The 15,776-nt window shown below is 40.8% G+C and overlaps 1 protein-coding gene across 1 annotated transcript; it reads right to left on the reverse strand.

The window, feature by feature from the left end:
- Nucleotides 1–565: 565 nt before the first annotated feature.
- On the reverse strand, nucleotides 566–14,896 carry LOC136513315 (TATA-binding protein-associated factor BTAF1-like). The gene is made up of 29 exons (XM_066507301.1): nucleotides 14,598–14,896; nucleotides 13,992–14,168; nucleotides 13,607–13,701; nucleotides 12,524–12,744; nucleotides 12,365–12,422; nucleotides 11,702–11,780; nucleotides 10,609–10,955; nucleotides 10,100–10,208; nucleotides 9,429–10,011; nucleotides 9,212–9,344; nucleotides 9,046–9,114; nucleotides 8,383–8,594; nucleotides 7,785–8,025; nucleotides 7,406–7,579; nucleotides 6,870–7,295; nucleotides 6,350–6,787; nucleotides 6,081–6,200; nucleotides 5,513–6,001; nucleotides 4,814–5,352; nucleotides 4,089–4,578; nucleotides 3,875–3,943; nucleotides 3,066–3,170; nucleotides 2,773–2,991; nucleotides 2,425–2,679; nucleotides 2,258–2,307; nucleotides 1,795–1,904; nucleotides 1,639–1,721; nucleotides 1,134–1,346; nucleotides 566–1,042 (listed from the first exon to the last, which is right to left on the reverse strand). Exons 2-29 carry the CDS (start codon nucleotides 14,038–14,040, stop codon nucleotides 872–874), a joined length of 6,147 nt encoding a protein of 2,048 aa, XP_066363398.1. The 5' UTR covers nucleotides 14,041–14,168; nucleotides 14,598–14,896; the 3' UTR covers nucleotides 566–871.
- Between the last annotated feature and the right edge of the window lie 880 nt (nucleotides 14,897–15,776).

Genomic DNA, 15,776 nt, shown 5'->3' on the forward strand with positions numbered 1-15,776 from the left:
ATGATTCCCCCTCTATTGTACCATAACAAAGATGGGGCCTAATAGGTCTACAATCCATGGCAATGGAACAGTCAGCTCGGTTGTTCTAAAGGCTTCTTCGAGCATAGAATCGCTCATGGGACCAACAAGTTTTATTTCCAACACAAGAAGCTTAAGTTAGGTTATGCTCTTGACAGCCAACATGTTTCCTTTTGGTAAATATCATACTCAAGTTTAGAAATAAAATCCACATTGTGATCGGTTCCAAATTTCCCATGGAGGTAAACAATGATCAAGTCCAATAAAACAATAGACAAAATATTTCCTCATTAAAACTTATTATTTATCTGATAACCTAAGAAACCAACCATGATTCATGAAGATTAATTTGTAATTATTGTGCACATACCCTCCCGTATCGAACATGGAGCCGATAAGCTTCATTTCCAACACAAGAAGATTGAGGCAGGGCTCAAAAGTAGCGAGATGCCAGTGCAAACGCACAACTCGGCATCAACAACCAATCAGGACTTGATCACAAGACATGGCCAAGGAGAATTGTAGAAAACACGAGCAAGCAAGGGAATTCTGTAAGGATCAGAGCTGCAGCTTTGATTATAGGTAAGCAGAGTATATACAACTCCTCAAAACTTTACAGCCCCTGATGACCAGCCCTAAACCTCCTCCTAACAGAAATGAAAACAAAAATTGAGATCGTAACCCCAACCACCTATATGTTAGCCATGTCGCATCTAATCTTTGCGAGCTTCTCTTTTCCTTCCCTATCAAAGAACAAAAAAATCTCCTGAGGTTGGCAACAAAATCTGCGTACCATCTAGATCACACGTCCCAAATTACTTTACACTGTACAAGAGCCGGTGATCCTCTATGCTCAGCGGTTCAGCTTCGCCAGGAACTGGTTCAGATCATACTCATCAGCATACTGCAACTGATCCCAAAGCTCATCCAGCCCATTAAGAATTGACTTCAAGCCTTTGCCACCAGATTTCCTCTTGGAATCTTTACTCTGCTCGTCGCTTGAACCACGTGGAAGGACCGATGCCTGTCACGGGCGAGAGAATGCATTAGAAACAAAACATTTCCACGTCTCTCTGCATCGCAAAAGAAAGAAAGAAATGCCTCAAGGGGTTTACTTTTCTTGAAGCAGGGGTAGATGTGAACAGATCAAGCAGCTGGTCAGTGTTCATGGTCTTCAAGCTCGAGTTCTCAGCATTAATGACAGCATTGGCGACTGACACCTTGAACCTCTGGAGAGACATCACCTTCTCCTCAAGGGTGCCACGCATGATGAGACGGTGAACATTCACCACTTTCCTCTGACCCAACCGATGTGCTCTGTCCATAGCCTATAAGAGCAGAATCATATTATTTTAGAATATTGCTGTAAGACACGTGGGGGTGGGGGGTGGATACAATCATGCAACCAAGGATTCACTGAACCTTAAGACATAATCGATGCCAAAGATAGTATACAGAATGAAAATACTGACATAGCTATACATTAAATTTGCTGAATAGACTAGGTATGACTCATGAAAGAGTAACGAATTCAAGGCATCAAGACAAATAGCATAGCAAAACCTAAATGAACAGGTAGCATATCATCTTCATGAATGGAAATAGAAAAACAAAACTTACTTGAAGATCCTTCATTGGGTTCCAATCATGTTCCATGAACACCAATGTGTCGGCAGATGTCAAGTTCAAGCCAAGCCCGCCAACTGCAACAAAGAAAGAATCAGAGCAAGCTTTCCCAACATATCAACGAACAATCCCACAGTTCTCTAAACATACCATGGGTTGTTAGCAGAAGTACATCAATGGTTGGGTCTGAATTGAATGCTTTAACAATTTCAAATCTCTTCTCTAGATCAACAGAGCCATCCAGCCGCAAATATGTGACACTGCAAAACATCAAATTTTCTTAATTAGATAATTTGCTCAAAAAAACATTAGCAGAAGAAAAATCATAGCCATAGCCTATGTTGCCAAAACCAAGTATAGCGATGAAGAAATACGAAATGCATGCACGGATGCACATCAAAGCTGCCAAATCAGCAAAGGGATAGCACTGATGACCAGAATACTAGATCAACCTCACAGATTAAACAAGTTCGTTGTGGGCTCCTGACACTACAATATAATAAAGTACAAAGGCACATAAAACACTACAACCAAAGAAATGCAGCAGAATCTCATACCATACAGCAAGATCAACACACACCCAGCACAAGAAATAAAATATCATAGAGCTCACCTTCTCATATGAGATTGAAACAGGTCCTTCTCTATGATGTCGAGAAAAGCCTGAAGGAAAGAAAGTTGGATCATGAGAAAAGATTTTTTTTTCCACTTGAAAGGATGACAGAATGAAAGGCCTTGGAACAACAAAATAGACATCCCAAATTTCGATAGGCTTCATACCTTATGCTGTGCAAAAATCAAAACTCTGTGTTGCCCGACAGCTGTCGAAGCATCAGGACTAGATATTTCTGATCCTATACCACATTCTTGAAGTATTTCTTGAAGAGCAACAAGCTTAGGTGAGTGGTGAAGCTCATGAAGCTCACTGCCAGATCCCACGCCTATTTCTTTCAGAAGATCCACAAGATGATTAGGGGGGCTCTCTCCAGTTACAAGTAAAGGATGGCTGCAGAGTTTTAATAGGTACTGCAACGCCTGCATTAAAACGTAAATGTAGTTAGAAAGCAATCCCATTAAAACAAAAAAAATGTAAATGGATAACAAGGATATGAGATTCAACTGCAGCACCTGAAACACATGACGAGTTGCCTTTGGTTGAGGTGCAGATTCCTGCGATTCATTTGCTTTTACTATAGTTGAAATCTCTTCTTTTGCGTTGGAGCTGGAAAATTTGTCATAAAGTTTGAGCTGCAATAGACTGAGATCGCAATATCTATCCTGGATAATCTTCTCTGGAAGATCAGATAAAACTTCATCCTTTGTTCTTCTCAGTAGAAATGGCATGACCTGGTACAGCAGGTTCGAATTTATTTATCTATATACAAAGGTCATTTGTAAATACAATTATAAATAACAAATACCTGCTTATGCAGTGCCTCCATTGCAAGAATACCAGCTTCAGCATCCTTTGCTGAACATTTAGAATCTTTGGCGGCTACCAATGGTTTTCCATATGTAGCTTGGAACTGTAAAGAACAACGGGCTTCAGTACAATATATCTTCAGACAAGAACAGACCCAGGTAGATTCAAAGAGAGAACATGTACTTCAGCGGAGGTAAGCATTTTATATATATATAAAAAAAATCTCGGTCGGCAGGGGAAAGACCGCCCCCACGGTATCGTTTGAAAGAGGAAATATTCGTCTTCAACCAACCGAGAAACACCCCAAACCCTGACAGTGGCAGAGCCTATAGCATCGCACCATAACCTAGGCCACTGGCCACAGCCACCAGGTTTGGAGTCCCATCACTACCCCCAGGTAGGACAGCAGTGAGGGATGTTTTTCAAACAGCCCTGTAATTCGCTCCACGGGGAGTCAAACCCAGGAGCTGGAGGTGCTACACAGGAGTCGTAACAACTAGGCTATGAAACCTTTCGCAGATTAAGCACAATTCAGTTTGTTTATTTACACTTCATTTAAATCATCTTATGTGAACCTGGATTAATATAACAGACTTCTGTTATGAAAAAACTGGATCGATCTCTGGAGCAAAAATACAGATTAGAAAACAAATGAGCATTCCCAAACAAACTGACTAACTGAGAAGCTAGAGTAAAACTAGTAAAATTATGCCTAAAACTAAGCTTTTGTAAGGTACTAGCAGAAGGTACAGATTGCGTAGCTTTTGGGTTTCATATAGAGCAACTTGTATACAAAACACAACTCACTTGTTTTTCTGTCCCAAGAAACCCAGGCATAAGGAAGTCAAATAAAGACCATAACTCCAACACATTATTCTGCAATTCCAATTCCAATGTAATGTGTCAAAGTCAAGAGAAGGTAATAGAAGGTCATACAAATAAAGAACAAACAGAGTCAAGGCGGTGCGCCACTCAAGAAAATAGAAGGTCAACAAGAGTTTCAGTTGAAGCTTTAGTTTACCTGAATAGGTGTGCCACTCAAGATAAGGCGGTGTCGTGCTTTCAGCTGTTTCACAGCAGACGTTATTTTAGACCTTGAGTTTTTTATTATATGCCCTTCATCCAGAACACAATAGTTCCAAGGGATATTCCCAAGAAAATCAATATCCTTGCGTATAATATCATATGATGTTATGATAACGTTAACCTTATCAAACTGACTACGGAGTGTCACTCTGTCCTGCGAAGAACCAACGTACTGAAGAGGTTTCAAGATAGAGGTGTCTATGTACTTCTCTATTTCATATTCCCAGTGGGCCACTAATGTAGAAGGGCAGATAATCAAAGATGTCAGATTTTTGTCATCATTCCGTGCACGTGCTTCTGCAATGTCACTTGCTACAATAGCAGATGCTTGGAGCGTCTTACCGAGCCCCATGTCATCACATAAAATTCCATGTAACTTAAACCGACGAAGGAATGCGAGCCAGTTGATCCCTTCCTGCTGATACCTGCAATAACACAAAATCAATATTAAATAAGCATCAACAGAAAGATTGTGGAATCGCACATATGCATCACAGTATATTTAAACATATGAAACAAACTAACAACTTAAATCATTACAATGGTGCTCTTTACATGAATTATGGTATTGACACACTACTATTATTTAAGATCGAAAAATGGTGTCATGAATCCATGTTATGATTAAAAAAAAAGAACTTCTATGTAAGAGAACTGGACCTTCGTAATTCAACGCTAAGACCAATATTAAGCTTGAAATCATCAATTTGGGTGTTGTCAAGGAGCTGTTCCAGAAACTGCACATCTTCAGCACTGCTAGATAAGCGTTCACTTAGTCCACCTGGTAATGAAGCACCCCTTGATAATGGCAACAAAGGAACAAGAGCAGCAAAACTGTGAGTCACAGTCTGCCTAACAGAACCATCTGGGTCACTCATACACTTCAGAAGAGGAACAACAAGGAAAGGTGCATAAGGAACCAACTCCACAGCCAAACCCTGAACAAGAAGGCTCAAAAGAATCCCAGCTCCTTGTCTTGCACATACAGAAGATAAATCGGACAACATTGGAATGACATTTTCTATCACCAGTACCATCACATCATCGGTCAATGACTTTGCCATAGATGTGATGCACCTTGCAGCAGCTAGTCTAACAGCCACATGAGGATGACGAACGCACCCAAGAATACAGGGAAGGAGATTTAGCAATTGAGGCCTTAAGGGCTCAGCCAAGTGAGGTGAAATGGAACGAACAACCTGCAAAAACCAGCAAAGGCATTGAAAATGTAAGAAACTAAGCTTGCTAACAGTGAAGGATGGTAAGATACAAACTGATGTAGCATGTTGGATTAACATTAACAGGTGATATAAGCCTAGACAATATAGAAGTTTTATACAAGCTACAAACAGAACAAACCTGGATGTTATTAATGAGTGACTGTGGGTCCTTATCCTCATACGATCTGCCCAGCTGTGCAATACTTGCATCATCTTTCGGAATACCATCTTCGGTTTTTACAGGTTTAAGAAACTCAGTAAGGCAATCCCATAACTTGGGAAGTTTTTCAAACAATGAAGGTCCAAATTTCTCACAGAGATGCTTGAAAGCTAACTCTGATCCACGTCGGCTTATAAAACCCTCCATTTTTGACCTTTCGTCGCCACCAGATGTTGTATGACCCCTGGATCTATGACTGCTAAAACGCTTTCCAATCGATAGCAAATTCTGGTCCTCAATAACCTGCATTGAGTTGATTATTGCAGCTTGAGGTGTCTCACCAGCATCAGTGCACGTCAGAGTGCAGAGATTCTTGGTTAGCTTGTCATTGGGGCCAGGCTTGCGGCCAACACAGCTAAATATGAGCTCAGCAAGTGCATCAGCAGCTTTATCTTGAAGTACTTCCTCCTGGATGATACAGAATCATCTGAGAATAAAGGTTAACGAAGAAAATATAATATGGTCAAAAGAAAAAGAAAATATTTACCTGTTCTCTTTTAATGGCAGCCATTAAAGGTAAAATAACAGGGTTCAACTTGCTAGGCAAACATGACATCCAAACTACAGCAGAAGCCACCAAAGAAGAGACTGTCACATGCAAATTATTCTGCATAATAACATCAAATAACAAAGATTATGTGAAGACATTGCTAAAAGTCTATCAAGAAATTATAAACATCATGGATAGTAATATGCAACACTAGCATTTTTCAAAAAATACAAATCTGAGGACAATAATTTGAATGTACCACATACCTGAACACATTTCAAGTAGCCTGATGTAGACAACAGGCCTTGTTTTGCTGATTCTATGTTATTCAGGAAAATCTTTTCACTTTCTGAAGGAAGATCAGATTCAGATGGTAACAAAAGCTTTGATGCAAAGTTGATAGCATCATCAACACTCAGCACGTCAACATTAAGGTTTAAGCTGAAAATATAATCTTTGAAAGCAGCACATGAATCGATTGAGTGGAGCAAATTATTGGCTTCATTGCGCATCTTCGTGTATGTCCTTGAAAGTTCAGAATATGGAAGCACAGAATCTTTTGTGGGTAATGCTGGATCAGAGCAAGTCAATAAGTCCAGCAGCCACTCTTTCAAGGAAGATAGGAAAGCTAGCAATGTACCCACTGATACAGGATCTCTGCCTCTCAGATTTTTGAACCAAGAAACGATGATCATTGAACCCACCTGGAACAACGAAAACATATAAGTTTATATCACACATAATTGAACAAATAAATATATTATACATGATTGAGCCATCTCATACCTGTCTCTGGACTCCTGAGAGAGACATGAGGTCAATTGCTAGTGGACTTAGAACAACTTGCCATGAGCTTACGGGCAACTTAGAGGCAAAAAGCCCAAGGGCCATTGACGTAAGAACTCGTGTATGAGTAACAGATTTGTCAGGATCAGCACCAACAATTATCTTGGAAATGCTAGAGGGAACATCCAAATGCTTTTCATGTGAAGTACTTTCCCCTGTAGAACCAAACGAGACCATTCTTGTGTACTCATGATCTAGTCTAGCAGATCTAATCTTTGCAGCAGCTCTCGAACGATTTCCTCGTGGAAGGGCAACTGGTAAAAACATTTTTGTAGAATCCAATGCCGAGCCAAATGGAGTGGTAGCAAGTTGTACCCAATTACTAAAATACAACCTCGCAGCGTATTCAAGGTCCTTCTCAGGGCACTGCAATAGTTGAGACAGTTTTGTTTGTTAATTAATGTCACTGTATGCTAGACTAGATTGTTAAGCTCAGTGCATTTAATAAATATAAGCATGTCCAGAACACCAATAACCTGAAGTAGAAGTTTCCAAGCCCTTTCAGAAGACTGAAGAATATCATCATTTGACTCCAAAAGTAGGTTCTGAAATACAACCTGCAGTGCATCACCTAATATTGATGTTGGCCAGAGTTTAGATGGGGTTGTTCCACCTGAACTCCTAGTGTTGCCAACCTCAAGAAGCTTCTCCTAAAAGAAAGAAATGAAATTACACAGTTAATTAAGGAAGCCCAATAAGAGATACCTAAAACCCTGCAATGAGCACAATACTCATGACAACAGCAGAACTGCAACCTTTTCTTGCTTGGTGATAATTTGGTTAATTTATAAGATTATCAAATGTGTGATACAGCAGCACCACAATTAAAAAAAAATGAACGCTGAAAATGCATACCAGTGTTCGTATGGCGGAACGACGAACAGAAGTAATACTATGTCTCATAAAGGGCCACAGCCGGGGTGTCAGTGTAGCTAGACCATAAGGGTTCTCAATAGATGTTAGTCGGTCTTCTTGCTCAGCAATCTGAGTTGCTTCTATTAGATCTAATTCTCCCTTTTCCCCTGAAGCTGCTGTGCCAAGCATCTTTGGGACCATCTCTGGTCGAGAATATATTTCTGCTAACAAGTTCATTACACTGAAAATGAAAATGAAACTATGAGATGAGATAACAAAAGCATTTCCAGTGACATGAATAGAACCACTTAAGAGGAAGAAAATGACAACAAACAAGTACACAAAAGCTCCACAGATGCAACAAAACTAATGGTAATCGGCGACATGAATAGAGTCCACTTAAAGGAAGAAAATTTCAACAAACAAGTACACAAAGTTCCACAGATGCAACAAACCTAATAGTGATAGGCAGCCGGTTTCAGAATCAGAAGAAAAAAAAACAATTGAAATTTGAAAATAAAAAGGCCAAGTGGCTGAACCTGCCCACATTATTCAAACATATTGATTTGCAGATAAGGGAAACAGGATTTAAGTATACCTGCTTGTAGATGGGCTTAAATCATCAAGGTCAAGCAATATATCCCAAAGCAACATCACAATTGGACGCAAAATTTGGTCATTTAGCCTAACTAACGAGTCGGCAGCTGGAATCAGGGCTTCTGCAGCCACTGCTCGGACATCATCATCAGGGTCCTCCAGACCAGCTTTACAAGCATGAATGATATAGTCAAGCAAATCTTTAAGCATTTCCTGGTCATGAAAGAAATAATACCGTTGCATCAGCAAAAGGGACAATTTTGTTCAGCAGTACTCCCTCTGTTTTTTTATATGTCATATTAGGTTTGTCCTAAGTCAAACATTCCTAACTCTGACCATCAATTTCAATATATCCATGTAGTTTCACAGCATGTGAATTATACATTATGAAAGCATTTCTCATAGTGAATCTAAAAACATAGATTTTATGTTGTTAACCTATACAATTTTTTAAAAATTTGATGGTCAAAGATAGAAATGTTTTACTCAAGACAAACCTAATACGAGATGTAAAAAAACAGAGGGAGTACGAGAAAAAGGATTATGTCCTCGTGAAACATTTAGCTGGCAACAAGCCCAACTAGAATTGCCACTCTGATATTATGTACCATGGTTAACAGACTTAGGTAGGCCATCAATTCATCAAATCTTGATTAGCAATTACCTGGCGAACAGCAACTAAGTATTTAATGCCAAGAAGGCTCCCATGACGAACTTCCCACTCTTGTCTGCGCTGCAAGAACAAAGAACAGAGAGAGATGGTAATGATGAATTTGAATGCAGTGTTTGAAAATTTGAGGCGATGAGATAAATGACTACAAAAAACACACCTGCATCTGCAGCAAGATTTTGAATGTATGACATACTAAAGAAGGGTGCATGTACTTCAGCACAGCACCAAGAGCTTGAGCGCAAGTTTCACGAACTGGGGCAACAACTTGATCGGATACATAATCACCAAAGCTAAAAACAGAATAATACAGGAATATATAAGGCTAATAACAAAGATGATAATGTATTAGTCGTATATCTGGAAGTAAAGCATACCGGTCCAGAGAAAGTACACAAAGGAAGCGGATTGCACAATCCTGAAGAAATTCCCAATTCTTCATATATGAGTATTTGGCTAATTTCATCAGTTTCATGAATTTTGAATTTTCTGGAGCATGTATATGAGAACTTGGATGTGATATGGAGTTGAGTTTTTCCTGTAATGATTTACATGTTGAATCTTCTTTAGCGGGGTCAGTTGAATCATCAACACCAAGCTCAGGCTCAACTTTTACATGAGTAGAACTTGGTTCACCAGTTAATACATCAGGGACATTGCTCGGATCTCCTTCCGTTTTTGGATAATCACTGTTAACCAACTCCTTACCATAATCCATATACACACTTTCAGAACAATTTGGCTCTTTCTTATGCCTCTTTAACGCTGGTTCAAGGTGTTCCACACGAACATCTTCATTTAGATCAATACCATGTTCCCTTTTAAGGGAATCAAAGTTGGTTTTACCATCCAAATCAGCAGAAGGCAAGCTCAGATCAGGAAAATATACTCCAGCACAAGCACCATGATGTGTCAAAATTTCCCTTAAAGCCATAATGGAGCCATGGCGAACTTCCCAAACTAAAATGCAACACAAGTAAAACCATTGTGAGCAAGACAACAAAAGACAGTAAGATACAAGGCATATTCAAAGATCAGATGGGCTTACTAGGGTCAAACATATCATGAATAAGCTGATCCACAAATTGTTGAAAAGGCCATCTTCCATTCTCACTGTACTCTAGATTGTCTTCATCGACAGCTGTATCAAATACATCCTGAAAAATGGTAATGGAAATGACTAAATAACCCACCAAATAATGCTCTGGCAGGAGTAATATGAATTCCCAAACAAAGCAACAGCCACAAGTCAACATACTGGCGCGCGTGTCAGCACACCCATCCACACATGCAGTAGAACACTGCCATATACCAGCCGTGCTAGCAATTGCGTAAAGAGAAAATACGAAGTAGAAGTTCTAAATTTTCTAAATATATAGCTGCACAGAAACTTTCAAGAGTTGAGCAGATAATAGCTGCACTGAGCCTCAAGATTAATCAGGAATCTGTTGCAACATTAAATTGTCATATTTCATGATCATAGATCCCATTCAAATAAACACTTCAGCAGATTTGCAAGATCTAAAGAGATAAAATGGCACGGCTGACCAATCATACATTTTGTGCACCAGCTTGTTCAGAAGAAGCTCCATCGGAGGGCACAGATCCTTTTAGTGTAACCTCATCATCCTCAGATACAGCCTTTGTATGATCTTTTGCATTACTCTTTGCTTTACGCTTCAGCATATTTAGCTCCCTGGCACTTAATCGTCTAGAGCGAAAATTAGAATGCTTGGGATACCTAGGAACCATGGTGGAAACCAACTGCTGAATATTACGACCTGAATTAAATGAATGGAATCCATTATTCTGTACATGTGAACCCCAATAATTTTTTTGGGCAAGAAGATCCTCGTCTTTGATAACATCACTAACATCCATAAACTGCTCACATACATCCAGTCCTGCACTAGAACAAAAACAAAACAAAAAAATAGTTTAAGCATTCCAGAACACTAATGTATACATGCAAAGATGTTAGTCCTTGTATTCACATCATCAAGACAAGATGGAAACAGCACATCAACAATCCAATGAGCGGGTGGGGCCATGGGGGCACTTCATTCGACTATAGTATTACTACTCCAAGATTTAAAGTGAAACTGGGAAATTAGGCATCTACTACCACTTTTTAAGCAGTATTTCAATCTTTTTAAACCCCAGGCATACCTCCAAATTTCAGAGAAAATCAAATAGATCTAAGCAGTAGTGAAGATGCTGACTTGAAACTTCAGCTGCTGGACTTTTAGCAATACCTAATATGTACATTCAGACATGAATGCAATGTACTCCCTCCACATCATAGTATAGGAGCTCCTCTAGATTTTTCTTTTCAATAGAATCAATAAAAGCCTAGGTACTATTAAATATGTTTTGCCACTTTATACCCCTTCTGAAGGTGTTATAGGCTTATAGCTATGCCAACCTTCTCTTTAACAGCGTTACTGGGGTAAGAATGTTGTAACAGAAGCACTAATACATAAGGGTAAACTGTGAATTCAGACTTTTAATTGACAAAAAGCTAGTCAATTTTTAAAACAACAAATCAGCAACATGTAAGTAAAATCTGAGATTCTGAAAAGCCTTAAATATGGAACATGCTCAAAATATTGAAATTGACCTTTTCCTACTAATATAAAGAAAAACTAACCTAAACGACGCCGAAGATTTTGCTTTTGGCGAGCTAGACGCTCTGCTGGATTCTTGCCATTATCAGCAATGTCGTATTCCTAGCAGTCAAACACAATCAAAATGTTAGCAATTTCACGTACTGCGGTAACAGAAAAAACTGAAACAGATAAGATTTAAAATGGAGCGCTCAGTTTTACCCTTACAGGAAACTTTAATAAAATGCATGTAGATACAGACCAAATGAGGATATTTGAGCTGCTCTTGTGTAGCTCCAGTTGAAATATTAGAAATATTCTTTTTAATTACAATGAGTTGCAGGTCATGTAGCCACATTTATCTATCGCCCAATCATTTTTTTCCCCGCTAAAGATAATAGTGGATAACTGTACAAACCAATGAGTAAGCTGGGAAGAGATGAAATCTATTTCATCATTTAAAGTTGGCTTTACATTAATTTTGTTTGTGTGTGTGTGTGTGGGGGGGTGGGGGGGGGGGGGGGGGGCATGAATAACGAGAAGTGCTGATACATTAGGTAAGAAATGAATTAAGGGGTGCATAGGCCACCCATAAAGGAAATCTTGAATAATACATTATAAATCAGCATGGTCCCTAAAGAAAATCGAAACTACTCAATGTACACATTAAATCTTGAAGCTGAAAAATATTGGCACAAACAATACACCTGTCCACCTGATGCCAATAGAGGAGATCCAAATTCCAATACCCTGCCTATGTCAAAGCTGTAAGTAAGAGAAAGAAAACAGCATTAGTGACTAGTGAGGGCACCGAAAAGGAGGGGGGATTGGTAACTGGTAAACATTGAAGTTAAATGCAGCCAAACCTTCCAAAAGCAAGATCAGATGTTGCTGCGCTATCAGTCTGTGGCAATGCTGAGTCAGCATCATCACTTCCATCAGAGAACCCGGAAGCATGTCTTTCTGCTTGCACAGAAGCATACAAGTCCTTCAATGATGTGTGTTTGACATTCTCTGCTATCACACCAATCGCATGGGCTGCCGCAACCCTTGTATCCCAATTTTTACTACGAGTATATTGAGAAACCTACAATTGACACACAGCAACATGAAATTCAGCCAACTAATGTGTGCGGAACACATAAAAAGAACAGTCGCTGATCCTCTGGCAGAATATTTACAGAGATACCACTTGACAGGATGTTTGTAGCTAGATATAGAAGGGCAAGCAATATTAACTTATCCTAGGATGAAAACACCTCATATCAACAATGTTAAAAGTGCATTTATGCAACTGTCTTCTCATACAGTGCTGGGTGCTTGGTGCAAAAGTACATAATGGATATTCAGCCCGTTTGAGATGTATTCACTTTGACAAAATCATCCCATTACATGGGGAATAGCACCAGAGCATGATAGCTCTTGATCGCAACCCAAGCCAGCACCAAGCTGCTCTGCCCCCTAAGTTTGGCAGGGGGCTGGGGGCACATTAAGAGTGTATTTTATTCAAATTGTATTCTCACCTAGTTTAGGGCGGTTTGTGTAAATGTCCATCATGTATGTTCGCCCCTTTGGGATTATTTTGCAATTTTGTAATAAATAGACATGAAGATAAGAAAGGGAAAACAAAACAGTGAAATAAATTGAGCTCTGCTTAATACTCTTTAAACAATAGATATCGACACTTGAACAGAAAACAGATGAATCATATAGACATAGCTCTCTTTGCTATTTAACCTATCAACCTATACACCATCCCATTCGTATCAGGAGTGCAGAACAAGAAAACTGCTTGGCGCATATTTGTCCTAACATACAGATGTGAGTTTAAGCAGCTAAAGTAGTTGGGTATTCGATTGGATCTTGTGCGGTGCAACATATGAAGCAAGCACAAAGGTACCATGCTTGAAGAGCTGAAAAAACTAGCAACAGCCATGCCACCAATGTACCTTTTTGAGCAACGAATTCAGCTCCTGGGGGTGGGACTTGGCGATTTCTCCAATTTGGCGTGCAGCCGCAAACCTCGTTGCTTGTGTCGAACCAGCTGGGTAACGTTAAAGAAATTTTGCAGGGATAGATAAACAAACAGAGAACCTCAAACGACTCCCATAGACAGTCATTTCAGCAACTTATAATAGATATTGAGTGATTATATTTTTAGCATCGTTAGTTGCACATTTCACCAGGCAAAGGTGCAGATCAGTTAAACTCTAGAGAAGCAGTACACAGTACATACCAGGAGCTGTAATAACAGTTATGGACCATATTAAAAAAACAATTGTACTATTAAATAGATTCTGTCTGCGGAGGGTGGGCAACAGATTGAAAGGATACTGTCTAGTAATGTGAGGAGGCGGTGAAGACGGGACGAGTTCTGAGCCATAAATGAACGCAGAGGGGCAGACGTGACATCCGAGGAAGTATACTGAGGGAAGGTATACTTCACCACCTTCACGTTTAGTCAGCAAGTAGGTAAATTACTCCGCATGTAATACAAAGTACACACGAGCTCTGCAAAAGAACAGACAAGGGGGAAAAAATTAAGCTCACTGCAGCCCCAGAAGAGTGGAGTGGCGTGGCCAACAGAACACGTAACGTAACATGGCGCGCGATAACGAAATGAATGAACCCCGCCCGTAAACAAATGGCAGGCGGACAGAACCGACATGCACGGGACAGGCGGGCTAGGCGGAGGTGCAGAGAGCTGGAAGCTAACTAATTCGGGCGTGAGATCCTACAGCGCCACAAAGTTCAGGGCACGTCGTTCGAGCATCAAAATCGAAACGGAACGGCCGGCTGCGGCTGAAATTTCAAATCTACCGTGTCAATGGATCAAATCAAATCAGCGGAGCGGCGCAGGGGAACCGCCGGCGTCCTGCGGGAGGCGTGAGCGCGAGAAGAAGGGAGAGGGGGGCAGGGGGAGGGTGGCGGGAGACGAACCTGCCGGGAGCGGGGAGGAGAGAGGCGGGCGGGCGGCGCCGGGCGACGAGCGGCGGGAGAAGGGGATCGCGGTCGCGGGAGGCTGAGGGGGCGGAGGGGCGAGCCCTCGCGGGGAGGGGCGCGTGGGGCCGGGAGGCGGCGAGCGGAGGCGGAGGCGGAGCCCAATCCGCGCAGGCAGGCAGGCGCGCCCGCGCGCCCGGCCGGGTCGGGACGGGATCTGGATGTGGCCTGGGTGGTGGATGGTGCTGGTCGAGTCGAGTCGAGTCGGCACCGGCTGCTGGTCGTGGCCTGCCCAGGTGCCCCGCCCCCCCTTATTATATAGACTTTTCGCTTGGAGGAGCTTTCTCCCCAGAACGATCGGGTGGGTGGAAATGGGCTATCCAGTATGGATTTGGGCCTCTAAATAAAGGGCTATTCTGTACGGCCCATACCTTCTGAATCCAACAGAATCTGTCAGGCCAAGGCCGTTTTTTTTCAAACACCCATCAAAACAGCATCTAGGCTACTCTACCGTGTCTTTTTGGTTTATTTAGTCACCTACTATAATAATTTTTGCTATACACCATACTGTTTAAAGTTTAAACATTTAAACATATAGTAAAAATTTATTTATCTAAAAAAACCTAAAAGTTATAATTTGGAACGAAAGAGTATTTGATATCTAGAAAAAATAAACACCTTATAATTTAGAACGGATGAGTATCTGATATCTAGAAAAACCTAAACGGCATATAATTTTGAACGGACGAGTATTTGAGTAGCTTAGAATTTGGAACGGATGTGTATTTGAGTAGCTCGTGTATCCAGCAGATGAAGTCTAATCCGCTACTCTGCCTAGTAAATCGTTGCTACTGCTAAGGACCTTGGGCTCGCGCAATGGCATGCGTGCTCTCCACTCTCAGATTAGGAGTGAAAAAGGAGGGGTAACGGCCTTTCACAGGCCCATGTGTCGCTTTAAGATTACGGCCCGCCCGAAAAAAAATTGAACCATTAGCTCTGGATTGAACAAAGTTCTGCCATCAGCACTCTACATGTTGGTGCAAAACCACCAACCACAGGAGCTCTCCAACATCAATACAAAGTCCTGCCATCTCATACTTTAATCTTTAAATTCGAGCACCACAATCATTTCAGTACAACTGATGATCCAACGCTTAAAATCACCCAGATGGGGAGGAA

Source organism: Miscanthus floridulus, chromosome 16 (genome assembly GCF_019320115.1).
Source record: "Miscanthus floridulus cultivar M001 chromosome 16, ASM1932011v1, whole genome shotgun sequence".
NCBI classification, from domain to species: domain Eukaryota; kingdom Viridiplantae; phylum Streptophyta; class Magnoliopsida; order Poales; family Poaceae; genus Miscanthus; species Miscanthus floridulus.

Coding starts and splice junctions, on each gene's coding strand:
- LOC136513315 (XM_066507301.1), bottom strand. CDS start 14,040: ATGGCTCAGAACTCGTCCCGTCTTCACCGCCTCCTCACATTACTAGAC. Junction 6,788..6,869: donor TCTCAGGAGTCCAGAGACAG/GTATGAGATGGC, acceptor TCGTTGTTCCAG/GTGGGTTCAATGATCATCGT. Junction 1,722..1,794: donor ACTTCTGCTAACAACCCATG/GTATGTTTAGAG, acceptor TCTTTGTTGCAG/TTGGCGGGCTTGGCTTGAAC.